This window comes from Rhinolophus sinicus, linkage group LG10 (assembly GCF_036562045.2).
Source record: "Rhinolophus sinicus isolate RSC01 linkage group LG10, ASM3656204v1, whole genome shotgun sequence".
Lineage (NCBI taxonomy): Eukaryota > Metazoa > Chordata > Mammalia > Chiroptera > Rhinolophidae > Rhinolophus > Rhinolophus sinicus.
In genome coordinates, this window is record NC_133759.1 from 72,891,566 (window position 1) to 72,917,151 (window position 25,586).

The 25,586-nt window shown below is 42.7% G+C and overlaps 1 protein-coding gene and 1 long non-coding RNA gene across 16 annotated transcripts in view; both read left to right on the top strand.

The window, feature by feature from the left end:
* TRRAP (transformation/transcription domain associated protein) overlaps nt 1-25,586 on the top strand; it is a 123,374-nt gene that overhangs the window by 43,419 nt on the left and 54,369 nt on the right. For 6 of the 15 annotated variants that reach the window (XM_074313445.1, XM_074313444.1, XM_074313443.1 and 3 more), the window contains exons 23-41: nt 1,146-1,345; nt 2,764-2,981; nt 3,109-3,306; nt 3,943-4,203; nt 4,693-4,854; nt 7,044-7,140; nt 8,484-8,605; nt 9,822-9,992; nt 13,686-13,754; nt 16,231-16,284; nt 16,408-16,428; nt 18,029-18,148; nt 18,385-18,504; nt 18,870-19,031; nt 19,123-19,304; nt 19,532-19,730; nt 20,171-20,299; nt 23,072-23,338; nt 24,641-24,847. In XM_074313445.1, the coding sequence (XP_074169546.1) occupies nt 1,146-1,345; nt 2,764-2,981; nt 3,109-3,306; nt 3,943-4,203; nt 4,693-4,854; nt 7,044-7,140; nt 8,484-8,605; nt 9,822-9,992; nt 13,686-13,754; nt 16,231-16,284; nt 16,408-16,428; nt 18,029-18,148; nt 18,385-18,504; nt 18,870-19,031; nt 19,123-19,304; nt 19,532-19,730; nt 20,171-20,299; nt 23,072-23,338; nt 24,641-24,847 (2,959 nt within the window). The remainder of the gene's footprint in view (nt 1-1,145; nt 1,346-2,763; nt 2,982-3,108; nt 3,307-3,942; nt 4,204-4,692; nt 4,855-7,043; nt 7,141-8,483; nt 8,606-9,821; nt 9,993-13,685; nt 13,755-16,230; nt 16,285-16,407; nt 16,429-18,028; nt 18,149-18,384; nt 18,505-18,869; nt 19,032-19,122; nt 19,305-19,531; nt 19,731-20,170; nt 20,300-23,071; nt 23,339-24,640; nt 24,848-25,586) is intronic. The other 9 variants (XM_074313452.1, XM_074313457.1, XM_074313455.1 and 6 more) reach the window with 4 other exon arrangements.
* LOC141567261 (uncharacterized) lies at nt 9,078-9,620 on the top strand. Its single transcript, XR_012489769.1, has 2 exons — nt 9,078-9,279; nt 9,396-9,620. It is a non-coding gene; the product is annotated as an uncharacterized LOC141567261 (long non-coding RNA).

Below are 25,586 nucleotides of genomic sequence, written 5' to 3' on the forward strand. Positions count from 1 at the left end.
GTAGGGAACATTGTGGAAACATCCTGAGGAAGCTCAGAGAATGTGAGGGCAGAGGCCTCCTGATGGGCACAGCAGGTGACCAGTGATGCTGGGCCACCCTGGGTGAGGGAGAGGTGGGTGGGCCAGGGCTGATGGGGCCTCGAGGAAGACTTAGGATTGTGCTCCAAGTGCTGCAGGAAGTGAATGAAAGACTCTAACTTCCTCCAGCTGGCTGCAGGGTTTCTTGGCTTTAAGCCAAAGGTGCCACTAACTGGGGTGTTGGGAACATTGGGGAAAAGCAGGTTGAGGGGGCAGTACTGGGAATCAGATGTCTGTTTTGGGCACCTCGACCCCAGTGCATTTTAAGGAGCATCATCTTGACCTGGAAAAGAGCTGAGAAGCCTTTCAGGTGTGGAGTGGGGAGCAGCATGACCACTCTTCACTCTGTTTGACGATGTCGTGTGTGGAAATGAAGGGCCCCATGTTAATACATGGGCTTCAGAGGCAGAACCAGAGAATTAGTGGGAAAAAATTAGAGGTGATTTCTCATCATAGAACTATTATCTGGAGCTGTTCAAGTTTCACAGAAACTAATAATTTTTAAAATATTGATGACTGTTTCTTATCCTTGTGTTTGGTGTGTATTTTCCTGACTCTGCTGCTTTAATCTCATATAATTGGTGGTAAATGCTTTATCAATGAGATCTATAGCCCTGTTTGAGTCTGTACCCTTCGTGCGATTTTCAATGTATAACAGATGTGTAGTTGCCTTTAAGTTATAGCTTTTTTCATTCCTATTTGATCACTGATGGAGTTTCTTCTTAGCATTTGGCTTACTTAACTATAAAAGATCAAAATCAAACATCACCTTAAAAATACATGAAAATGTTGAATCTGCTCCGTTTTGTGATTTACTTCTGACGCATTGCCTGTTTTAATATCAGGCAGAACATATTTGGTGTCTGTTAAACCACTGGCTATAAATATTTATAATGAAATTAATTGTATTTGATTCCGGGTGTTGCTGACATTAAAGCAGAGACTTGAACGCACTCAGGCTCATCTAAACAAGAGGAAGGTGTGTAGGTTGAAAATAAAAAAGTCATGGTGGACTCATCGGCCGAGGATTTTGGTGCTGTGGTGATGGACTTAGTTTTGTCTTTCAGCTTTACAGAAAAGACCATACCTAATGTCATCATATCACATCGCTACAAAGCCCAGGACACTCCGGCTCGGAAGACGTTTGAGCAGGCTCTGACAGGAGCCTTCATGTCTGCTGTCATTAAAGACCTCCGGCCCAGCGCCCTGCCCTTCGTAGCCAGCTTGATTCGCCACTACACAATGGTGGCAGTGGCCCAGCAGTGCGGTGAGTGGCCCAGGGGAAGTGGTGCTTCTAAAACTTGGTCGGGGCATTGTGGGGTTTCAGAGAGGCTGAGTTTGGGTGATTGGGTTCTGAGCTTTGTTAATTGTCCACTTAATAACCATTGGAGGAGATAATTGGTATTTCAGTGATGGGTGCTTGCTGTATTGTGAAAATTGTTACCAGGTATTATCTGCGAAATACACTCAATATTTTGGCCGTTTGTTTTTCATGAAAAATGGGGGCTGAATAATGTTGGACGCTCTGCGTGTAAAACAGAGTTTGTAGGCACACTTGTTGCTGATATTCTTCCATGGCGTTGTTTTCCAATGTCACCTCTCTGCTCTGTCACCTGCTCTCTGCTCTTTAGCCAGCTCCTCGAAGTCTCCCTGGCACTGCTCCTCTGTCCTCCTGGGATGGTCGCCTGTCCGCTCCCCCGCCTCGAGGGGCCGCTGGCCTCTGCTGCAGGGCTCTCAGGCTCTCGGCGGTGAAGGACCGATTTTGTTTGTCTCTTTGGTTTTATTTCTAATCCACTGCAGACTGGTGCTTTTGTAAAAGACTGTGAGAATGGCACGGCAATGCCCAGTGCTGTGTGGGTTTCTGAACACTTACTCCGAATGTTTGCCACTCCTGCCAGGCCAGCGCTGGTCAGGGCACAGGCTTTAGTAGCACGGCTCCAGTTGTTCCCTCAAAGCCCTCCCCTGAAGATCGGCGAGCCGCTTCCTCTGAACCCTGTGGAACATGTAGACCTTTCCCCTTAACTCTTCTTGGCCAGAACAGTCAGTGCTGCACAGTTGAATGTTGAGATTGTTGCGCAGTGTTTCCTCTGTGTTTGTTAACTTCCCAGCAGTGTAACCTCAGCACCTCTCATGCTGGTGCTGGGTACCTGCGAAGCATTCGTTATTAGGTTGGTGCCAAAGTAATTGCACTTTTTGGAATTATTTTTAACCTTTTAAACCGCAGTTATTTTGGCACCAACCTAATACTAGTTGCTGGCAGATTGTTCTCTGTGTGTGTTGGGTGCCCCAGCTGGATGCTGCTTCTTTTTATTGTTACTTGTATGTCGGAATGCCCAGAGGGTGACCCACAGTCCTGCCAGTGCTCTGCCTATGTAATGCTTTTTTAAAAAAGAACATACCCAATTTTGTGGTTCTCATTTTAAACCAATACATTTTTGACACATGATTGAGAAAATCTGAAAATATACAGTGTATAATGGAAAACATTCAGAAAAATAGCCTTTGTGCGAGTCAGACCACTTAAAATAGTTGCTGTTTAACAAAAGTTGGTCTGAAAGGTACCAACGCTGACTTTTATCACATTTCTAACCTCAAAGAAAAGAATGCGGTAGTTCTGCAGTTTTGAGGGACGAGAATGTTGGTGTGTGTGCTCTCCTCTCTCACGCTCCCTCTGCTCGCCTCCAGGTCCTTTCTTGCTGCCTTGCTACCAGGTGGGCAGCCAGCCCAGCACAGCCATGTTTCACAGTGAAGAAAATGGGTCGAAAGGAATGGATCCCTTGGTTCTTATTGACGCAATAGCTATTTGTATGGCATATGAAGAAAAGGAACTTTGCAAGATCGGAGAGGTGGCCCTCGCTGTGATATTTGATGTTGCAAGTATCATCCTGGGCTCAAAGGAGAGGGTAAGGAAGGATTGAGGCGGGCCTTCTATTTTGGGGGTGCTTGTGCCTAAGAGTAGTCATTCTAGAAACCAGTAGTTTAAGGATCGCAGTAACACATTATGATTTGCGTGTTTGTTTTTCCCTTCAGGCGTGCCAGCTGCCTCTGTTTTCGTACATTGTGGAACGCTTGTGTGCGTGTTGTTATGAGCAGGCCTGGTATGCAAAGCTGGGGGGTGTGGTGTCCATTAAGTTTCTCATGGAGCGGCTGCCTCTCACTTGGGTTCTCCAGAACCAGCAGACATTCCTCAAAGCGCTTCTCTTTGTCATGATGGACTTAACTGGAGAGGTAGGTGATGGGTGGCCCCAAACCTAACCAAGATGTTTCAAGAAGCTGATTTCCCTGGAGAACAGTTAGCATGAGACAGTTCTGCAAATTTGCTCTCCTAGAAGCTTAGATTTCATTACAGCATCTTTAATAGAAGGACAGATCAGAATGCCTGTAGGCTTTCTCTGGGTATCAGATACCTATCTGTCTTGATAAGGAATAGTCAGAGGCCAGAGTACTTCACACAGTACGTCTGTGACCTGCGAAGGGAGTGCTACTTCTCAGCCTTGCCATAGGGCTCAGTAGTGCTTGTGCTGCAAACGTTCTACAGAAGCCGTGCTCTTCATGAACCTACCTGCACATGTAACTCAGACAAAGAATGTGGTAGGCACTGCCAGCTTGCCTGTTTGGTAAATGCAAGGGTCATGTCTACATTTCCTCTTCTGAATGACAAACAGAAATTACCTATAAGTAGGGGATTTAACTACTGAAGTACCGAGGTTATGGAGGTTATAAAATAAATAGTCTTGTTAAATTACCTGGTGTGAGGGGCGTGGACGCCCAGTGACAGTGTTTATGGCAGGCAGGTGTGAAGGAGACGTGGGTGCCATAGGTAGCATCGTCCCCTTTCCGATCTAAGGAGTCCCTGGCCTGCAGGTTTCCAACGGGGCAGTTGCCATGGCCAAGACCACCCTGGAGCAGCTTCTGATGAGGTGTGCGACACCTCTAAAAGACGAGGAGAGAGCGGAAGAGATCGTGGCAGCTCAGGAAAAGTCTTTTCACCATGTGACACATGACTTGGTTCGAGAAGTCACCTCTCCAAATTCCACTGTGAGAAAACAGGCTATGCATTCACTGCAAGTATTGGCCCAGGTCACTGGAAAAAGTGTGACAGTGATAATGGAACCCCATAAAGAGGTGAGATTTCTGTCACTGAAACTAGGATAATCTGAGCAAAACTTCTGAAACTTTTTTCCCTTCAAATCCGAGTTGTAGCTGTATGGAATTTATAATTTTATGTCCACCTCACACAGTGCTGTTATACATGCTGTTTTTGACCTCAGATAGCAAAAAGCAAGGTGCTTATATTAATGGCTATATCGGTAATTGTGTCAAGAGAGCAGAAGGTTGGTTTTCTGGGTCGGTATAGCACAATCTAGGAGTTGCGTTTTTTTGTGTTTGTTTTAAGTGGTTACTCCGGAGCCTTAGGGATTAAATGTGTTAGACATTCAGCGCCCAGTTTTAGCACATGGAACCTACCCTCCCTCCCCTAACTGAAAGACATCTGTAATACCTTTGCATCGCTTACGGTTTCCAGATTGGGAATTGCTTTAGAGTATTTTGATGAGAGGTGTTGGCTTTTTGAGGGGCAGCTGGTTAGTGGTGCGTCCTCCTTGCCTGTCCTAGGTCCTCCAGGATATGGTCCCACCCAAGAAGCACTTGCTCAGACACCAGCCTGCCAACGCGCAGATCGGCCTGATGGAGGGGAACACATTCTGCACCACCTTGCAGCCCAGGCTCTTCACGATGGATCTTAACGTGGTGGAGCATAAGGTGTTCTACACAGAGGTAGGGGGGTGGTGGTGCGGCGTGGTGTGGATGGTGATGACGTGTGTCTGCTAACCTGTCTTTGTGCGTGAACACTGGTCAGGCAGCGTTTAGAGAAGGTCCGGGCAGTGACACAGGTAACCAGCCGTACCCCGGCACAGCACTTTGCACAGGTATGTCACGCCTGGGATTGGGGAGAAGGTGGGTGTGGGAACTACAGGTGTTCAACAACACGTGAACGTTTCCTGAGTCCTTCGAACTCTGTTAGCCCTCTGCACGGAACCTTGCTCCTCAGGGCCTGAAACTTGTAACTGGAGGTGAGACTGTACCGTCTGCTTTAATTGTTGTCCCATCAGCTGGTGCCCACAGTAAGACTAGCACAGAGCAAGTGCCAGCTGACTCAATTTACGAGTCACTTAAATGTGCCGTGTGCTGTTATGAACTTACTTCACGTGATGCCCTTCTGTAGCTGACAGCACCCATGAAGAAGGGACACTGATTATTGTCATTTCGAAGATGCAGGAACTGAGCCTGAGGGTTTGTTACACACCTGAGGCTACAGCAGAGGACCTTAGGTGGGAGCCACGACCGTCGTTGGAGAGCCTGGGTCCTGTCCTACCAGGCTTGCCTATCGTTTAGCGGACTTGACCCACGATAATGGGCAGTGGCAGATGACATCTTAAGAATATTTGTCACTGTAAACATTCCAGTGTGCGGCGATGCTAGACAGTGATACACGGAAATTAAATTTTAGATACAGTCAGGTTCTAAGCATTAATTCTTAGAATACAATAACAATCTGGTGATCAGTCCCGAATGTGAAATTTTTACAGGACACGAATCATAGTTCTGGAAGCATTGTCACTAACCAGGCAAAAGTCCTAAGGAAGCAAATCCGTCCTGATCCATACTAACTGTGAATTTCGAATTATGAAAATTTAGCTGTGGGTTTTTTAAGTCCTGTGTGTTTGCTTGGACATAGGGTCATTTGATCATGGGGCTTGCTCTTTCATACCTCGTGTATCCCTTGTGAAAGAGTCAGTGCTCTTAAGACTTGACTGACGGTCCAGGAGAAACACTGGAGAGTGGGAGGGCGGCCTCCCTTCGGTGGTTCTAGAGGCAGGTGCATTTTAACCTGTGTGGAAAATTCCTCACTAAGCTTCAGACCAGAACCTGGTGGTGGTGACTGGGAAATCTCGGGTGATGAAACTGGTTTTCTAAGTGTTTATCTGTGTGCTAACTGCATCAAAACGTGTGAAGATCTTTGAGAAATAGAGACTTGTGAGTCCTGTCCCTAGAGATTCAGGTTCAGTAGATTTGAGGTCAGACCTGGGAATCTACCTGGAAAGCTTCCCACGGGACTTGGTTGTATGGTCACTTGGAACTCGGGCTTTATATTGCAGCTATTTAGATTTGGATATAGGTGTCTGTGTCTTTATATATGTGTGTGTACACACCCCTCTTTATATGAGGAGAGTAGCTTTGAAGGGCATACAAGTAACTAGTAATGGTGGTTTCTTAGGGGAGGGGAATGGGGTGGTAACTTGAAGTAGTTACCACTGTATATCCTTTTCTACTGTTTTAAATCTTTTACAAGGTGGGAATCTTTAAGGAAAAAAATGGTATAGCTATACCATTTTTTGCAGATGTAAATAGAATGGTAAAATAATAATAAAATACCATATGTGGTATTTTAGATATTAGATATATAAATATATACTGGTATGATAAAATAAATGTCTAGAAGGATAACCATTTTCAGAATCTCTGAGTTATAATCCCAGTGACTTTCAACTTCCTTCTTTATGCTTTTCTGTACTTGAAAAAAAAAGTATTATTGTTCAAATAATTGAACAACAGTACTTACATTTGCTGAGCCCTGACCCGAGACATTGGGAAGCAGCTCTGAACAAGCATGAGTGTTCCTGCCATCATGGGATTTGCAGTTGCAGTTAAAGTGATTCTGTGTGTAAAGAAAAACATGGTATCAGTGGGTGAGAAAGTAATTTCTGTCACTAATGAGGCTGACTGACTTTGCTGTAGAATGAGGAAGCTCAGTTACATTTTGATACTTAAATTCTTTTGGTTTAGTTAGTCAATTGTTAATTGTGTTGTGGGGTGTGTGGAAGATTGCCGTGTTCAGTTATTTGCAAGGTTCTTATGTCTTTACAGTAAGAGCAGACTAAATTAAAATGTTTTCTCTTTTTCAGCTCTTGAATTTATGTGAGGCTGAAGATTCAGCTTTAACAAAGCTGCCCTGTTACAAAAGCCTTCCGTCACTCGTTCCTTTGCGAATTGCAGCATTAAGTAAGTTAATGTAAATTGGAAGTGAGTTACTGGGTATAAAAGTGAAAGGGGATAGAGGCCTTTTTTGTTGTTGTTTAGTTTTTTTTTGTTTTTTTTTTTTACTTTTTATGTTCTTTTAAAAGTGAGATCAAAAAATTATGTTTGCAAAGTTATCGAACTATGCAGTGAGCTAGATATCAGTAGATTATATAGGTTGTTAGGATTTAAATCATTTCTTACTTTGTAATAAACTATGGATTTTACTCTATAGTAAACTTTATAGTTCTCTTATGAACCTAATATTCTGGTTTTAGAGAGTTGTCATACCATTCTGATAGTCCATTTTCATCTGCAGCAGAGTATATAGTAAGATACACGGCAGCCTTTATAGACTGTAATGATTCAGAAGTATTTGAGACTCCTGTCCCTAGGCTTTAATGAGGAACATCAGTTTGCAGTGTTGGGCACAGGAATTGTGCAAAGTTTAGGAAAATGTTCTAGATCGGTACTCACCCTTATACTTAGAAACAGCCACCCCCTATTTTTTTTTGTAAATAAATACCCAATATTAGCATTTTAGTTGACTTTGTCTCTTGCTTTGTTGATATTTACACCCTTAACAAAATATTGCCAGAATCCTTGATTTAGTGATAAGAAGCAGAGAGACAGACCATAGACTCGAGCTTGAGGATGGGGTGGGGTGTTGAAGACACAGAAAGCCAGAGTGGGGGAGGTGCCGCAACAGGGATGTGGCAGCTTCTCACTTCTCCTGTTGGGGTTTTTCTTTGGGGTGCCTCTCATACATTCCTGTTAGCTGATATGGACATTACTCGTGTCAGAATGTTGTATCTTAACATAGGATTGAGGTGTGGCCCCTTCCTAAGAATATTTGTATTTTCAAAGTCTTTATCTCCCCAAGTTGGGAGGAGGCTGCCTGATTAGACATGGACAATAGAGAGAAGCCAAGTTGTGTCTGTCTGTCTGTTCCCTTCACCACAAAATTCAAGGTGTGCCGTCTGCATGAATTCAGTATATCTGCCTGCAGGTCAGCCATGCTCACCCTATGTGAAGATGTCTTGGGGGCAGCAGTGTTAGTGGGGACCCTCTGTTTTCCCCCTTTAGCCCTCTTTCTCCTATCTAGAGGGTGTAAGATTTATCATGGCCTTTCTAGCATGTTGTTGACTTCACTTCAGATAATGTGTGTAGAAGACCATGCATTCTTTTGTCTTTCTTGAGGCCAGATGCTAGGAAAGAGGTTTAGTGATGCATATTTTTTGTTGGTTGGTAAAAGCCTTTAGACAGGGAAATTGTTTATGTGTTTTTCAAGTTAATAATGAAAATTATATTGATTTCTCTCCCAAAAGATGCGCTTGCTGCCTGCAATTACCTTCCTCAATCTAGAGAGAAGATCATTGCTGCACTCTTCAAAGCACTTAATTCCACCAATAGTGAGCTCCAGGAGGCTGGAGAAGCCTGTATGAGAAAGGTGAGTGGGTGTGTGAGAATTCTGCCTGAAGGGTTCTTCCTGTTTACTTTGTATGTCAGAAAGAGCCTGTGGTTAATACATGCTGGATTGTAATGATGTCTCTACCTGTTTCATAGTTATACTGAACATTTTAAAATACGAGGTGTGATCAAACAATATGATAAATGTTTAAATAAAAAAAATTTATTACAGTGAAAAACACATTGCCATTAATCCCCTGAAAATACTCCCCCTTGCTTCAAACACACTTATCCCATTGTTCTTGCCGTTTTCTGAAGCAGTTCTAGAAGTCCTCTTTTGTGAGTGTCTTTAGTTGCGCTGTTGTGGCTGCCTCCATGTCCTGAATCGATTCAAAACAGTTTCCTTTCATGGTCATTTTGACTTTAGGAAAGAGCCAGAAGTCGCACGGTGCCAGATCCGGTGAATAAGGTGAATGAGAACACACTGTAGTAATGTTTTTATTTGACAGAAATTGCTGTACCAGAAGCAATGTGTGACACAGAGCCTTTCTGTTGTGATCAGAAAATATGGTGAATGCTGCTGTCGAGTGCCATCCAATGGAAAGGCAGGGATCTTCAATACGGGAAGTGGCACATTAAAGCTTAGTAACATGGTGTGACAAGTTTCAACTTGTTTGGTGCAGTCAGTCACGTCTGAGCTACGGTTGAGAGAAGGTGTGTTTTAAAGTGTCCTCCATCATGACAACACTCCAAGTCACACATCGCTTCTCTTACGGAAATTTCTGTCAAATAAAAACATTACAGTGTGTCCTCATCCACCTTATTCACAGGATCTGGCGACGTGCGACTTCTGGCTCTTCCCCAAAGTCAAAATGATTCATGACATCCAGGCAGCCACAACAGTGCAACTAAAGACACTCACGAAAGAGGACTTCCAGAACTGCTTCAGAAAGTGGCAAGAATGATGGGATAAGTATATTCAAAGCGCGGAGAAGTGTTTTACAGGGGATTAATGGCAATGTGTCTTTTACCGTAATAAATTTAACTTAAACAGTCACCGTGTTTTTTTGATCACACCTCGTTTTAAACAGTAATGACTAATCTTCCTCATTTCGTCATACTTTTGGAATATGTATGGTTAATATTCCATTTTCCCAAGAGAAGACAACTTGCTGCTAACATTGCGTATGTGTTCCATTCTATTATAAAGTATATTCTGTTACCTGTTTTCATTTGTAACCTTTGTTTTTTAATAGTTTTTAGAAGGTGCTACCATAGAAGTAGATCAAATCCACACTCATATGCGACCTTTGTTGATGATGCTGGGGGATTATCGAAGCTTGACTCTGAACGTTGTGAATCGTCTGACTTCAGTTACCAGGCTCTTCCCAAACTCCTTCAATGATAAATTTTGTGATCAGATGATGGTAAGCCAAATGCATTTAAACATACTCAATAATAAACCAGAAAATTTAAATTATTTTTTAAAATAAATAATGTATTTACATGATTTAAAATTCAAAGTATATGGAAGGGTGTGCTGTGAAAAAGTGTCCCTCCCTCCGTGTCCTCCAAATCCCCACACCCCTTCCCGGGGACACCCAGTGTTAACAGTGTGCTGTGTGTCCCTAGAGGCGTTTTACATTTGTAGTAAGAGCTGTGTATCTTCTTTTGTTTCCCACAAAAGGAAGCATAATAGACACACAGTTCTTACTTTTTCTAATTACCACCCCATCATTTAATATCAGAACACAAAGTGCTTTTCATTCTGTTTTATGGCGATATAATATTACGTGGACATGCCATAACTTATTTAACCCTTCCCCCACCGATGACCATTGAGATTGTTCCCAGTCTTTTGCCATTATAGACAATGATACAGTGAAAAACTTCTAAGAACGCTAGAGGTCCTTTGATTTTTTTTTTTTTTTTTTTTTTTAAGAATTACCAAGGAAATATATATGCAAATAAAATATCTCTTTGGCAGTGTTTAAATTTGAAGTGTAAGCAAATGAAGAAGTTTCAGCTATTAACTTTCTTACGTATTTGATTTTGTTTCTAGTCAATAGATATTTAAAAATAATTTGTTAACGATTTCATTTTACATTACTACAAACACGTGTATTTTTCATGCTTATGTTTTTAAGTATCCTTTGGCCATTTAGACATTTTAAGATCCTGGAGGTTTTATTTTTGTTTTTGGTATACTTTTCCCCCAGCGGTAAACAGGAGTAGGTAGATAACTAGATTTAGATATAGATAGGGAGTGTATATGAAAACAACACAACTTTTTACCTCACATACTGGTTTCTTATCTGTAGACAGCTAAAAATATGTACAATGACCAAAATACCTCACTGGGAATTGATAGTGTTATGATTGATCCTAAAAATTGTAAGTGATGCCCTAATAGTAGAGTGTAATTGGGAAACAGTATTATATGGAAGTGAATTTTCCAAATTGGAAGACTCCTTCTCTTTGAGCTTCCAAATATATGTAATACACATACATATTTACCAATTTACGTGCATACAAACAAGCGTGGTTAAACTAAGTGAATTGATATCACTTCCTAATGAGAGCTCAAGTATACACTTTATTTTACATAATATACAACTATTGGTGCTTTCATATGAGGTCTGTGCATGTGTTCTCAATGTCCTAGTCTTTTTATGTTTGTCTCCTTTTTAAAATTACTCTCTTTTCTGTCAGCTGTAATTCTTGCTGTCTTTGCATGCCTGCCTGAAGCAACTTTGGTTTTTTTTTGTGTTCCTCCCCACCCCCAGTCTAACCCTTCAGATGTCCTGTGAGCGGGGAATTCATTTAGTAAGCATTGTTATCCAATCCAAATTGTTTTAGAACAGTGTGAAGAAAATGGCCTCATACTCTGTAGTTTCTGATTAAAGCCAGGAGTCTTTTTCCCTAAAATAAACTACACGGGTGTTTCTGGTTTGTTCAGGGAATTTTTTTTCCTTTTCTGTATTATAGCTGCTTTCTGAGTGGTTGAAAATCCTCTCAAAGCAGAGAGTGTTGATATACTTGGGGTAAAGAATGATTGATCAGCCATTTTCATCTGGCACTCATCTTGCCCGAGTCCAGCCTGGACCTGTGCTGATGGTGTTTTGCGTGTGTGGCTCAGGTCTTCCTGATGTAGGTATGTTGTGCCCACGGTGCTGTGCCAGGTGTGGTGGTCAGGGACACATTTGCCCTTCTTCCGTCATGTCCTGCAGAACTGGACTCAGTCACAGCCTTTGTTGTCCCTCATAGATGTATTTTGAGGTTAACAGCTCAAGCCTTCAGCATAATTTTAAGAGCTAAGACACCTGGGCACTCATGGAAACAACTTTGGAAATTTCCTTTCTTAAAATTTGAACTGCTTGACATTTGGTTTTGAATTCTCTTATGTGGTTAGTTGTTTTGGATATCTTCTTACTGAACTGAAAATGAATTTTATATACCAGTTAGCTCTGTTTTTTTCCTTTGGGGAATCTAAAAGAGGAATGAACTGTAATGTACGTAGCTGGCCATTTTCTGCACCTTTAATATTGTTACTTTCATGTCTTTTGAAGAAGCATGCGTTGTTTTAGTGTTTCTCAATGTGTGTGCTTTGGAACCTTGGCCAGATACAGGTTTTCCATGAGATGCAGTTCACTAGCTAAGTAAGTTTGGGAAACAACTTACTGTATTCCTCTCTTGAAGTTTTACATTAAAGATTCAGAAACAACAAAAGAACAAGACAAACAAATGAGAAACAAAAACTCATAGACACAGACAATAGTTTAGTGGTTACCAGAGTGTAAGGGGGGTGGGGGGTGGGAGATGAGGGTAAAGGGGATCAAATATATGGTGATGGAAGGAGAACTGACTCTGGGTGGTGAACACACAATGGGATTTATAGATGATGTAATACAGAATTATACACCTGAAATCTATGTAATTTTACTAACAATTGTCACCCCAATAAATTTTAAAAAAATAAATAAACAAATAAAATTGGAAAAAGAAAAGAATACCAGCTGCCGTTGATGGGGGCTCTGAATACACATGGAAAATAAAGTGGAAAAACTCGGTGAAAAAAAAAAAAATTCAGAGAAAGTTTGTAGGGGTATTTAAACCATCTGTCCCCAAGCCTGCTTTACCGCAGTCTTTTTTTGAAGCAATTCTTTAAGCTCCTCTGGGGCATCAGTGTTTCGAAGAGCACGTTGGATAGTGTAAGAGTAATGAAGATACTTCTGTTACTTATTTGGATGCTCTTGTTGTGGTCTTAGCTGTAGGCTCTATGCACTTGTCTGCTGGGTTTTGCTGGACCTGCCACGTGCCCAGGTCAGGCCACTGTCGCCTTGGGCTCAGGGATCTCTCTTCTCTTGCTCTGGCAGCAGAACACGGGCTCTGTCACAGAACGATTGCTCTCCTTCACAGAAGGGAATCGCTACCTCTGCACTGATGTGCACAGCTCTGACCTGATGGGATCCTGCCCCGGGGTCCCCTTTGTGCGCATGTCCCCAGCTGCAGTGGCCGCCTTTCTGTGTCCGGCCTTGGCCTCTGTCCTCCTTTTCTCTGCCTGGAGCGCTCTTCTTGTGCTTCTGTCACGTGTGACCTCCACCCTCATCTAAAGCTGGTTCCTGTTATTCCTTCTCGGCTCTTACCACAGTGGTTGTTCCACACAGTGTCTACCTGTGTGTTTTACCTTGTTTTCCTCGCTGGAGCTGAACTCCACGAGGACAGGGGTGATGTCTGCTTGTTTGCTTCTCTACCCCGCTACCTAGCACGGTGCCTGCAGCACTCAGTGAACAGCTGTGACGCCAAATAACCCAGCAGTAAGGTGACAGAAGTAATACGGTCGCTAGTAAACGTCCTCATGTTGGAATGGCCAGGTTTCGGCATGTTTTCTGTGGAGCAGGGTAAATTCAGCCTGTGTATAGAACATAAATAAATGCCGATTATTCTCATCACTAGTGTGATGGTTGGGCTATTTCAGTAATAGGAACACTGCCGTTCTCACATTAAATATGACAGAAATTAATGATTGCGTCTGAGTTTTCACCTAAGAGCAGCATTTGGGAATTGAAATGCTCCTGTTGTGAGGAAGAAATGTCTAAGGATATGTTTTTTTTCCACAGCAACATCTGCGAAAGTGGATGGAAGTTGTGGTCCTCACCCATAAAGGGGGCCAGAGGAGCGACGGAAACGTGAGTGACTTGTGTGTTTCTGGGAGGGGCCACCCTGCCGGGCACTGCGGTTCTCAATGTTAATATTGGAGCAGTGCTTTTAATTAAAATGCCGGTCAGAAATCTAGTTTTATATGATTATAGTCCATTTAAATTGTTAAACATATTTTAGTAGCATTTTATTTCCTTTTATTTCTCTTAATTGTTGGAAACATTCTTTTTTATGTTTCTTTAAAATCTCCCTTTTGTTTACTTTAATATGACGTTTTTGTTGATGAGAATTTTGAGAAGCTTGATATGTTAGTTTTTCCATTTTACTAGTTTTGCTTTAAAATGTGTAAAGTGTATTTTCTAGACTGTTCTTGGCAGCTGCTGTTTGCATGGTGGTGCACTCCTCAGCTGCTGTTTTCCATTGCTTCCCATCGTCATCGCCTCATAAAACCAAGTAGAGGTTTTAGGACTTAAAACATTAGGAGAATGTAATAAAGCATCACTGAAAAGTAAAAGAATTTATGTTTTCTAGGTCTAAATCTCCCACCCCAGTTGTTTGCCAAGAGTCAAATGGCCAGTACTTCAAAACACATTTTTATGGTTTTGAGGGAAAACCACTTTAGTCAAATCTTTCTAAGTCTCCAATGTTGGTCATTAAAGATTTTGTCTCTTAACAATGAATGGTTCTTGCTGTTTTGACTCTAATCTTACTTGTATATGTTAATATTCTTTTAAAATATTTTTTAAGTGGATGCTTTTCCTGTCGGTGAGGTTGTGTTTTCCGTAAGTTCCTGTTTTGCCTGGTGAAATTGTACAGCAGTCCGGATGAGGGAATCCTGTAGCTCTTCAGAGGCATAATTAATGTGGCTTTTTGTCCTCCTGTGCCTATTTGTTGGATGCTGTGTTTCATTCCAACTTGATTTTTTTTGGCTTTATTATGCTTTGTTTTGACCATTGTGTGTCAAGTGTTTTATTTCTGTAAGTCTTGTTTCCTGCTGCTTTTAAAGAGCCAACTAAATAAGCAAAACTAAACCAGGATTTTTAACTTTTTTAGGAGTGTTATGCCAGCCATGACCTCTTTGAAGGTTTGTTATTTATATAAACAAGAAAAAAAAATCAGGGAATCTTCGTGGAAGAGAGCAGAGTGTATTTAAAAGCACAGGCTCTTGGGAGTAGGTGCAGGTGCCTCTGCTTTTCCTCCTGTCTTTCATCTGTTAGGTATTTTTGCTCTGAATTTTATATTTGTTTTTATAATCAGCTGTTAATTATCTGAAACACATAGCCAGTTCTAGAATTAATATTAAAAAACCCAATGGGTAGATGAATGACTTCCATTAGATCAAAAAAGTTCCATAAACTTTCATAACAAGTTATTTGGAAGGGTTCGGGGTGGGGACAGTTGCAAAGGGGTGGAGTGGGGGGCATCGGGAAGTCCTTGAGCTCCTGCTGAATGAAGCAGGTTGGTTGTCGGATGAGTGTATTCCCTGAGCAGCCGGGAACGTCCAGCTGCATGTGGGAGGCTTCAGGTCTGAACTCAGGCCATGGCATTTGGGGTCCCCAGGCATCGTGACCCTGGCTCCACTGCCTCAGCCCAGGACCAAGCCGCCTGTCTGCACTTGAGCTCTGGTCATTTTTATGGATGCTGTCCGGGATTGGAAATGGGTCTTGCAAAGTAGTTTGTTCCTACTTGGTTAAATCCCCAAATAACATTGACTCGTTGAGAAACTAGCTGAAGACATGTTGACTAGTCAACTATAAAACTAAATAAAAGCCCCTCTGTCACATTGGGTTCCCCCGATGAGCAGAGCTTTGCACCCTCATCATGTTTAGGAAAGTTGGCCTGTTTGGCATTGAACTTCCAGGACAGAACTCATGACCACCCGTTATGCCATGTCTGTACACACGCACATACGCAGTCACACACACGTACACGAACACACATACACCTATACACCCAACACTCACACATGCACACACATGCACAGTTTTACTTCACAAGATTGCCCAGCTATCCGGTTGTGGCCTCTAGGACATTCTGAGTGTGGGGGTCTCTGACACGCCTAACTGACATGGCATAAGCCCCCGGCTATTCTGCTGACTTGAGCTGGGAAAGAGATTGTTTTGTTTTTTTAAATGACTTAGCACTTCACATAAAATCTTAAATAATTCACTCTAAACAAAACAGTTTTTAAATGTGTTTGCATGCAACGAGGTCTTAGGTTTCTCCCCCAGACAAGAATCCCAAAATTCCTGTTTTTTTTAAATTTGATTAACGGAGGTATACACTCTATTCGACACTGTTGGAAGGGCTATGTTTGACATCTGAAGGGCGGAAGGTGTTTTTTTTTTTTGCTGTTGAGCATTTATTAATTATTGTGTGCTTTCTGATAATTGTGTCTTTACTGTCTTGTTTACCCCTATAATCCTACTGTGTATGAGTATATGGGAAGTTTTTATGTAAATGACATAAATAGAAAAAAAAGATGATTTTCCTCCCCATCCTCAGGAAAGCATTTCAGAGTGCGGGAGATGTTCCTTGTCTCCATTCTGTCAGTTTGAGGTGAGAACAACCTATTAAAAGTCAGTTTATGACTTGAAATGTGAAGAACAGTTTATATTTCTTTTCTTTTCTTTTCACCTTTTCGTTGCCTTTTTTCATGCTGTAATTTTTGTTTTGGTTCAGCCTGCCATGGAAGGGGTAGAGGTGAGAATTTCAGTGGAGGTGCAGGAGGGGGTCGTGGTCGTATTTGGTTTTGCTGTGACTTGTGGTTCTGTGATGGACAGAGTGCGTTGTGCCTTTGAGTGCAGTGAGCCGTATTGTCTGTCTGTGGCAGAGTTGTCTTAGTATCATTGCTGTGAACTGTCCGGGTGCCACGCATGTTTTCTATTAGGATGTTTTAAGCAAGATTCTAAGTTCTTTGGTTTTTCTACATGTTAGAATTGCAATATCTCAATATTTAAGATTCAGTTGGATTTTGCTATTATAATGTTCATATGAACTCATACATCTAACAACCTCTGAAGAGGAAACTCCACAAAGAATCTATTATACCTACTACGAGTCAGGAGGAGTTATGTTTTCTTTCACACTGCTGACCTCAGTGCTTGCCCACACCCAGTGCCCTGCGTCTCGTTTACGCACCCACACTGATGGGGCCCCAACACTGACTTTGGACAGTCAACCCTGAGCTTTCCCTCTTCTGTAAAATGGGGATGATAATATCTATCAGTCCTGCCTTCCAGTGGTGTTGGGAAGACCAAAAGAAGTGACTTTGTGACAGTGCTTGGAAAACGAAAAACCATAATATAAAAGGACCATTGTTAGAATGTTATTCTAATTTCAGAGTAGAACTTACTCTGTGCGAAGACTTGAAAACACTGTAGAAGAGAACTCTAGAGGTGGCATGGAGCCAACATGGTTTAAAGAGGCATTTTGAGAAGTATCTCACATGTTGCCGGATGTGGCCCCTCACTTATGACTAGTGTTTATCATCCCCATTTTACTGAGCGTGGGGTCATGGGCAGCCTGCTGCACGCCCTCCCAGAGTCTGCCCTCCCCTGTGGTCATGGGGAACTCCCTGGAATTGCAGACCCAAAACGGGGGGAACTGAAACTGAGAACGGAAGTTGGAATGACACTCAGAGCAATTGGCCACTGAGCTGTTAGCACATTAAAATGTGCAAGATTGTTGTTGGTGTTTCACATTTTTCATGTGATTCCCTGAAGCTGTTTGTTGGCTTTTAGTTTTAGGCATGATTGACAGATACTTAGCACCATGGTCAATCATTTATTTAAGTTGATACTTAATTTCCAGGGTAAATACTTAAGTATCTTTTGAGGACTTGGTGCTGAGTTTTGAGGGCAAAATAAGTCTTTGCCCTCAGGGCTTAGTGCATTGGGAAGACCCCATGATGTCACAGCAAACTGAGGGAATCCTAACGCTCTCCCCGTCATGGGCATGACCATCCCCTCCTCTGAGGGGCTGCCTGGGCAACCCGTAAGGTCACTTCCAACACTTGTCAGTGTGTGAGAAAACAGCATAATCATGACAGGTATACACAGTCAGCTTCTGGCCCCCCCCCACCCCCATGACAGTGAAATCTGAAGCCTAAGGGCACTTAGTCTCCTTAGGCCGCAGCTATCACGTGAGACTGGTAAGTTGTGCTTTTTACACGTTAACTCTTTGCATCTGGTGGCTAGCCTTGCGAATGTAGTTAGACCATAGTAGGGTCTGTAGTAATGTTGATATCTGTAGCTAGCGTAATTAATTGGCTTATTTTATAATTTCTGGTTTTCTTCATTAGGAAATGAAAATTTGTTCAGCAATCATAAACCTTTTTCATCTGATCCCAGCTGCACCTCAAACTCTGGTCAAACCTTTGTTAGAGGTTGTGATGAAAACAGAACGGGCTATGTTGATTGAGGTAATGGTCAAATTTAGGATTAATTCTGATTCTTCCTCTGTTGCTTATAATGTTTTCACTGTGTTGGATCTTAGAGGGATTCATCTAACAGTATAAAGATGTTAGACATTAATGTTTGCTTCTGTTCACTCACTCAGTTACGAGGGGGCGGGATGTGTACTCCTACCACGTTAGGTCGATAGACCAAGAGAAGCCTCAAGCCCTGAGCGGAAGCACTTTCACCTCATGTTTTCTAGGCTGGCAGTCCCTTCAGAGAGCCTCTGATCAAGTTCCTGACACGGCACCCCTCCCAGACTGTGGAGCTGTTCATGATGGAAGCAACGTTGAACGACCCCCAGTGGAGCAGAATGTTTATGGTAAGAGCACGAGGAGCTGGACTTGTCTATCCCTGCAGATTTGTGTGAGCTGGGTGCTCTGTTTTTCTCTTAACATGTTGGAATACTAGAAACACCACTGTGTATGTGGAGAGTTTAAGTCCAGGCATCCCTCTCTATAGGATTTCAATGGTGGTAACAAATGAGTGAGCTGCTAGGATTATCAGAATTATAAAGTGTGATTACTGTTTAAAAAGCACTTTTTAAAAAGGGTGCTTGTAGTGTTTTTTTCAGCCTGCCTAGAGAGTTTTAGAAAGAATCTTAGAGTTTATATCACATCTGAACCTTTTGTGATACATATTTTTTTAAATTAGCTTTAAACAGCTTGTCTTGTTTTGTTTTTACAGAGTTTTTTAAAACACAAAGATGCCAGACCTCTGCGCGACGTGCTAGCAGCTAACCCCAACAGGTTCATCAGCCTGTTGCTGCCCGGGGGCACGCAGACGGTGCGCCCGGGCTCGCCCAGCACCAGCACACTGCGCCTGGATCTCCAGTTTCAGGCCATCAAGGTAACGGCTCTCAGTAGACACCTGGGATCTTAAAAGTTTAGTGGGCACACAGAGAACCCTGCCAGTTCCCTAATTGTCTTTTCTTTGACAGATCATAAGTATTATAGTTAAAAACAATGACTCCTGGCTGGCCAATCAGCATTCTCTAGTGAGCCACTTGAGACGCGTGTGGGTCAGTGAAATCTTTCAAGAAAGACACCGGAAGGAGAACATGGCTGCCACAAACTGGAAGGAACCCAAGCTGCTGGCCTACTGTCTGCTCAATTACTGCAAGTGGGTGGATCTGTTGTGCTTTACATCAGCTGACTTGTTCTCGCCAGTAACCTAAACTAGAGCCTCTTTGCTAATTTGTGTATAGCTGTGCTTCATTGGCTATGTGTAGTCAAATTTGTTGTAGAGAATGGGTTATTGTTAGCTTAGCTGTTTAAAAGACAAGTCAGGGATCATACATAGTTATGGAACTTGTGAGGATTTAACCTGTTTTCTGTTCCACCCTTCAGAAGGAATTATGGAGACATAGAATTGCTGTTCCAGCTGCTCCGAGCCTTTACTGGCCGTTTTCTCTGCAACATGACGTTCTTAAAAGAATATATGGAGGAAGAGATTCCCAAGAATTACAGCATTGCTCAAAAACGTGCCCTGTTTTTTCACTTTGTGGACTTCAGTGACCCCAACTTCGGAGATGAACTGAAAGCCAAGGTGAGCCCCACTGTTATGCAGTGGAAGCCATGGGTGTTTGAGCTGATTTTCTAGGGAACCAAGAACACCATTCACCTTCTGCTGTCTCTGTTGACACTTAAATAGTGGTCTGGACTGTTTATGAGGAAAATGCCATTGTTGCAAAACATAAGGCAGATCCAGCAGTGAATCTGTTAAAAAATAGTTTGTTTCCCTGTTTTTAGAGAATGACTTGTTTGAAGTGAAAAGAATAAACCAGGCTGTTATCTATTTTCCTCAAGTTCTTAACCTACCTTTCTAGTTGACCATTTGAATAAAAGTCAAGATTATCAGTTGTACCCTTGATTGAGTTCTAACCTTATGGTTTACCATTTGACCAAACTGGTGGACCTGCCAACCTTATCAAATAAAGAACATAGCTTTGTTTTCCTTCTCCATCATTCTAATTTTTTTTTCGGTAGGTTCTGCAGCATATCTTGAATCCTGCTTTCTTATACAGCTTTGAGAAGGGGGAAGGAGAGCAGCTCTTAGGACCTCCCAATCCAGAAGGCGATAACCCAGAAAGCATCACCAGTGTGTTTATAACGAAGGTGACTAACAATGCATTGGTGTGAGAAGTAATGTGGGAGATGAGGAGTGTGTGAGTGTGTGTGTGTGTGTGTGTGTGTGTGTGTGTGTGTATGTATGTGTGATGGGTTCATTGAAATAAGAGCATTATACAGCAGTCTTCCCTTATCCTGGGAGGATACGTTCCAAGACCCTAAGTGGGTGGCTGAAACCGTGAACATTATTGATCTCTATATATCGTATGTTTTTTCCTGTACATACATACCTATGATAAAGTTTGACTTATAAATTAGGCACAGGAAGAAATTAGCAATAATAGAATAGTTACAACAATATACTGTAATAAAAGTTATGTGAATGTGGGCTCTCTCCAGTATTTTTTATATTTTTTAGTCCAAACCTATTCCTGAATCTGTAACCATCTCCTACTTTGTAGTAAAATGGCTTGGTGTCACTCATTTCAGAGAATCCCTTGCTTTTTGGTGCAACACGTTGCCATCAATCGGAGGAACACGTTTTCTGTTCATGTCTCCACCTGCAGGTTTAGTGCCTTTTCCATCTTAGCTAAGCACTTAGGGTGCACTGTGGCCATAGCTTTGCAGGTCAAGATGCGACAGCAAACTAGCTCGAATTTCTTTGTCTTCAGAATTTCACAGATATAAGATTTGTTCTTACTGTAGACCTTAGCAATCTAAGCATATAACTTTTTTCTTAGTAAGTCCAGAACTTACACTTTTTCACTAAAAGGAAGCACTTTCTGACTTGTCTTTGGCATATGTGAATTGCCAGCATCACCACTCTTGGGCTTTGGAGCCATTATAAGTAAAATAATGGTGAACACAAGCGCTGCAATACTGTGACAGCCGATCTGATAACTCAGGCGGCTAAGGGACTGATGGGCGGGGAGCATCTACAGTGTGAGATGTAGAGCAAAGGGGTGATTCATGTCCTGGGTGGGATGGAGCGGATGGCGAGATTTCATCATGCTACTCAAAATGGTGCGCAATTTAAATTTTATGAATTATTTCTGGAATTTTCCATTTAATATTATTGGACCATGGTGGACTATGGGCACCTGAAACCATGGAGAGTGAAACCACAAATGGGGTGGGGGAAGGACACTACTGTATTACAATTCTCAGTGATTTTTTTTTTTTAATTTTATTGGGTAACAGTGGTTTTTTCCAGGATCCATCAGCTCCAAGTCAAGTTGTTGTCCTTCAATCTAGTTGTGGAGGGCGCAGCTCAGCTCCAAGTCCAGTTGCTGTTTTCAATCTAGTTGAAGGGCATGCAGCCCACCATCCCATGTGGCAATTGAACCGGCAACCTTGTTAAGAACATGAGATCTAACCAACTGAGCCATCCAGCTGCCCTTTGTGAATTTTTTAAAGCAGCCTCACTTTGGAATGAATTAAGGTTTCCACATTAAAGCTCCTGTTGCTGGTCAGGAGAGTTTTGATGTTCTGTTTTCGTCTTTAGCTTTACGAAGGAATGGACTGAAAGCCAGGGAGACTTTTAGACGATACAGTTGCCACCGTGACCCTTTTTTGCCAAGTTAGTGAAACATCTTTGTAGCAGCATGATGTCTGAAATTAGCTTAGGGTTTAAGGTCTCTGCGTCTTTACAGTAGCGTTTCCATTATGCACTAAAGAAGTTTTTTTTGAATTAAGTTTGTTTCTTTGAGAAATGCTTATCCTGTGACTCTCACAATGCCTCGGCTGCCTCCTGCAGGTTAGGCTGTTGAACTCCGTTTGCAGGAGTTCCGTTTGCCTTCAGATTGTTAGATTGCGTGTTCTGTATATGGGCCATTTGTTGGAGTGCTGTGAGCTGTTGGCGGTCCACGCCTGCAGCGTACTACATACACGTTAACGCTCTTTGGAAGGACATAGTTTTCTCACCTCTTTTGTCACTTGTTCTATCCTGAGGGTCCAGGCAGAGGGGACTGTGGTTCCCATTGGCAAGTTACTGGTCCTAATGTGGTCTTTGTCCCTTCCTGAAGTTCTGACCCCACTGTCCCAAGGGAACAGAGCTGAGTCCAAGGAGTTATTCATTATCCCCATACTAACTTGGCACAAGTGAGGAGTTGGCATTTTGAATGTTGGATGAGGATAAATGGCGCCGGGCAGTCTGGAGCCCCAGTCAGAGGCCACAGGGAAGCAGCAAATCCAGGAGCGAGAGGACACAGAGGGCTAAATGGCCCTGATGAAAACACAGCTGTGATGCAAGATTTCGGTCTTTCAGATCATTCTGGTAGACAGAAAGTAGTTAGGATACTTAGTTGAATTGAATGATGTAGTCAGTGTATTTGATTCAGTAGAGACATGTAGGATATTCTTCAAAGTGTACATTTTTTCTTATATGCACGAAACATAAAAAAATCTGTCAGATACTTGGTTACACAGAAAAGCATAACAATTTTGTAAAAATAGAGATTTTGCTTCCAGGTAACATATTCTGATCATAATACTGAAAAGTAAGGACTAGATAATAGTTGACCAGGAAAAAAAAATCTCAACTACTTGGAAATTAAGACACTCAGTCCTGAAAAACGTTGTATCAAAGAGGAAGTCCTCCTTCCCACCTCAAGCTACTTTCCCCACTGCATTTTGACTATAAGCCGCCTTTATTTGCAGTGTTGAAATAAATTCAGTGAGTTTCTAATCGGTCTGTGTGCAAGGAAAACTGACGTGCCATGATTGGTCCCCTCCTGCAGAACGTGTGCAGGCGCGTGTGTAAGGTTTGCCCGCACATGACCCTTAGTGGGTAACAGCGCTCCCGTCTGCTCGTGCCCGCAGGTGCTGGACCCCGAGAAGCAGGCAGACATGCTGGACGCCCTGCGCATCCACCTGCTGCAGTACGCCACGCTGCTGGTGGAGCACGCGCCCCACCACATCCATGACAACAACAAGAACCGCAACAGCAAGCTGCGTCGCCTCATGACCTTCGCGTGGCCCTGCCTGCTCTCCAAGGCCTGCGTGGACCCAGCTTGCAAATACAGCGGCCACCTACTGCTGGCACACATTATCGCCAAATTCGCAATCCATAAGAAAATTGTACTTCAGGTACCTGGCCTGGCTCCCTCCTGTCCGCCTGACATTCCCTTATTTTTCCACACACGTCCACGTTACTCCCGTACAATTACGACCTCCTTTTCTGTCGTCTCTTCCCGATGCCATTCAGAAATGCTGTGTCTGCCATTTCAGGAGTGCTGGGAGGCCTCCCATGCCCATTCATCCCCCTCCCCCCTGCCCCGTACTGTTCTCTCCTTCCTCTGCAGCCTTGATTTGGAAACAAAATGTCTCCTTTGTCCACCTGGTACTCCTCTACCCATGGCATTCTGGCTTCTGAGTCTCCATTCCATTGAAAATGTTTGGTCAGGGGCCCCAGCCCACTCCTTAGCCGTATACAGTGGGTACTTTTGAACCATTGTCTTATAAGCCCTCTGTCATGTGATGGTCCCTGAGTCCCTCGGTGGTTTAAGCTTTGACGGCAGGGTTTGAGTTTTGTTTCTTCCACTCACGAGTTCTGTGACCCTGAGGGTTGGTTACTGTCTTTGTGTGAGAATTCAATGTAATAATACACTTGAGTGCTCTGTCTGTCTGCCCCATTAAGCATATGGTAAGTAACCGCTCTGGTCCTATTCTGTGAGGTCACTGTGTTTCCTTCTTGTGAATTTCTGTGGTATTAAACCCCAGGCCCCAAAAAGCCCGTAGCCTCTCAGACATCACCTCCCACAGGCACTTGAGATATAAATACAGTCTCTGTGATTGGCAATGCCCCCTCTCCCCCAGTCATGTCAGCCAGAGACCGAGGACCATCTATGATGCCCTCTTGTTCTCCCCAGTATCCAGGCATGGGCAAGTCCTGCTGATTTCCAAAACCCTTCCTGTTCCTCCACCCTCAGTACCAGTCGGGTGGCCTTTGTGTTCCCATGAACGAACTGCCATCATGGCTTCACCACTCACTTGAACTATTGCAAGGTTGCCTCTGATCATGGCCTCTTTCACTGCATTTTCCATACTGTGGCAGGAGTGCAATTATCTGTATACCTCAACTAACTTCCCACAAGTTATGCTAGATGTAGCTCTCTGCAAAGAGCTGGGTCTCATTCGTCTTGGTGTATTCCACCTGAGCCCAGCACAGGCACATAATAGGTGCTCAATAAATATTAAAATGAATCTATTCATTGATCAAAACCTAATGAAAGAGAAAGCAACTATGTTGTTTCCCAGTAAGAGAGCCCTGAGGAATTTCATAAAAATTGTTTTGTAAAAGTATCATGCTTTGGTTCAAAGTTATCATTTTTATCTTATTTTTTAAAGACTTCATTCTCATCTTAGAGAAGGATTTCTCTTCTATTTCAGGTTTTTCACAGTCTTCTCAAGGCCCATGCAATGGAAGCTCGAGCGATTGTCAGACAAGCGATGGCCATTTTGACACCGGCAGTGCCAGCCAGAATGGAGGATGGGCACCAGATGCTGACCCACTGGACAAGGAAGATCATTGTGGAGGAGGGGCACACGGTCCCCCAGCTGGTTCATATTTTGCATTTGATAGTGCAGCATTTTAAGGTTTGTCAAAAGGACTGTAGACAGATGTGTAATGCATTTTCAGTCATTTGCTTTGAAGTTTTGCCTATTTTTCATTTTCTGCGCTAGTAGGTGGTTATTCATCTTTCAGTAAAGGTTTTTCTGGTCCATTGATTAATATGTGTGAGTATGGCTTTGTCAATGTGGAAATTGTACTTCAGAGGATGTGTCAGGTATATGCTGCTTTCTGTCAAGGCTGCAGTTTTCTTGTAAGTACTCAGTTAACAGTGAATAAAGATGAGTTGTTACTTTGGGAAGAGTCACCATTAACTCTGGATTTTGGTAACTTGGCTTAAAAAGTTGTTCTTGTTGCTGGTACCCTCTCCATAGCCAAATTGCCTACTTTGTTGGATTTATTCATGTGTAAATATCTCTTACAGATTTGGGGTAGAGGAGAAGGGAACCCCAATGGTATTGAGTTGAAAGCTTTTATAGCTGGCTCTTTTGGGAATTTGCTTCTTGGCATGGCTAGACTATTAAGACATCAAGCCTGAAGTTTGATTCATGTGACTAGACTTGCCTACCTGAGGAGAATTCAGTGGTTCAGCCTTTTTTATGATACGACTAAAAGGCTAACATACACTATTGTATTGGGACTGAGCCAGGACGAGGAAAGTGATAAACACACATGTACATAAGGTAATGAGAATTCGCTCCCTGAAGTTATGGTTCAGAATTCTCGAGCAGGAGGTTGGCTCACCTGAGTCTGTGGGGGCCGAGG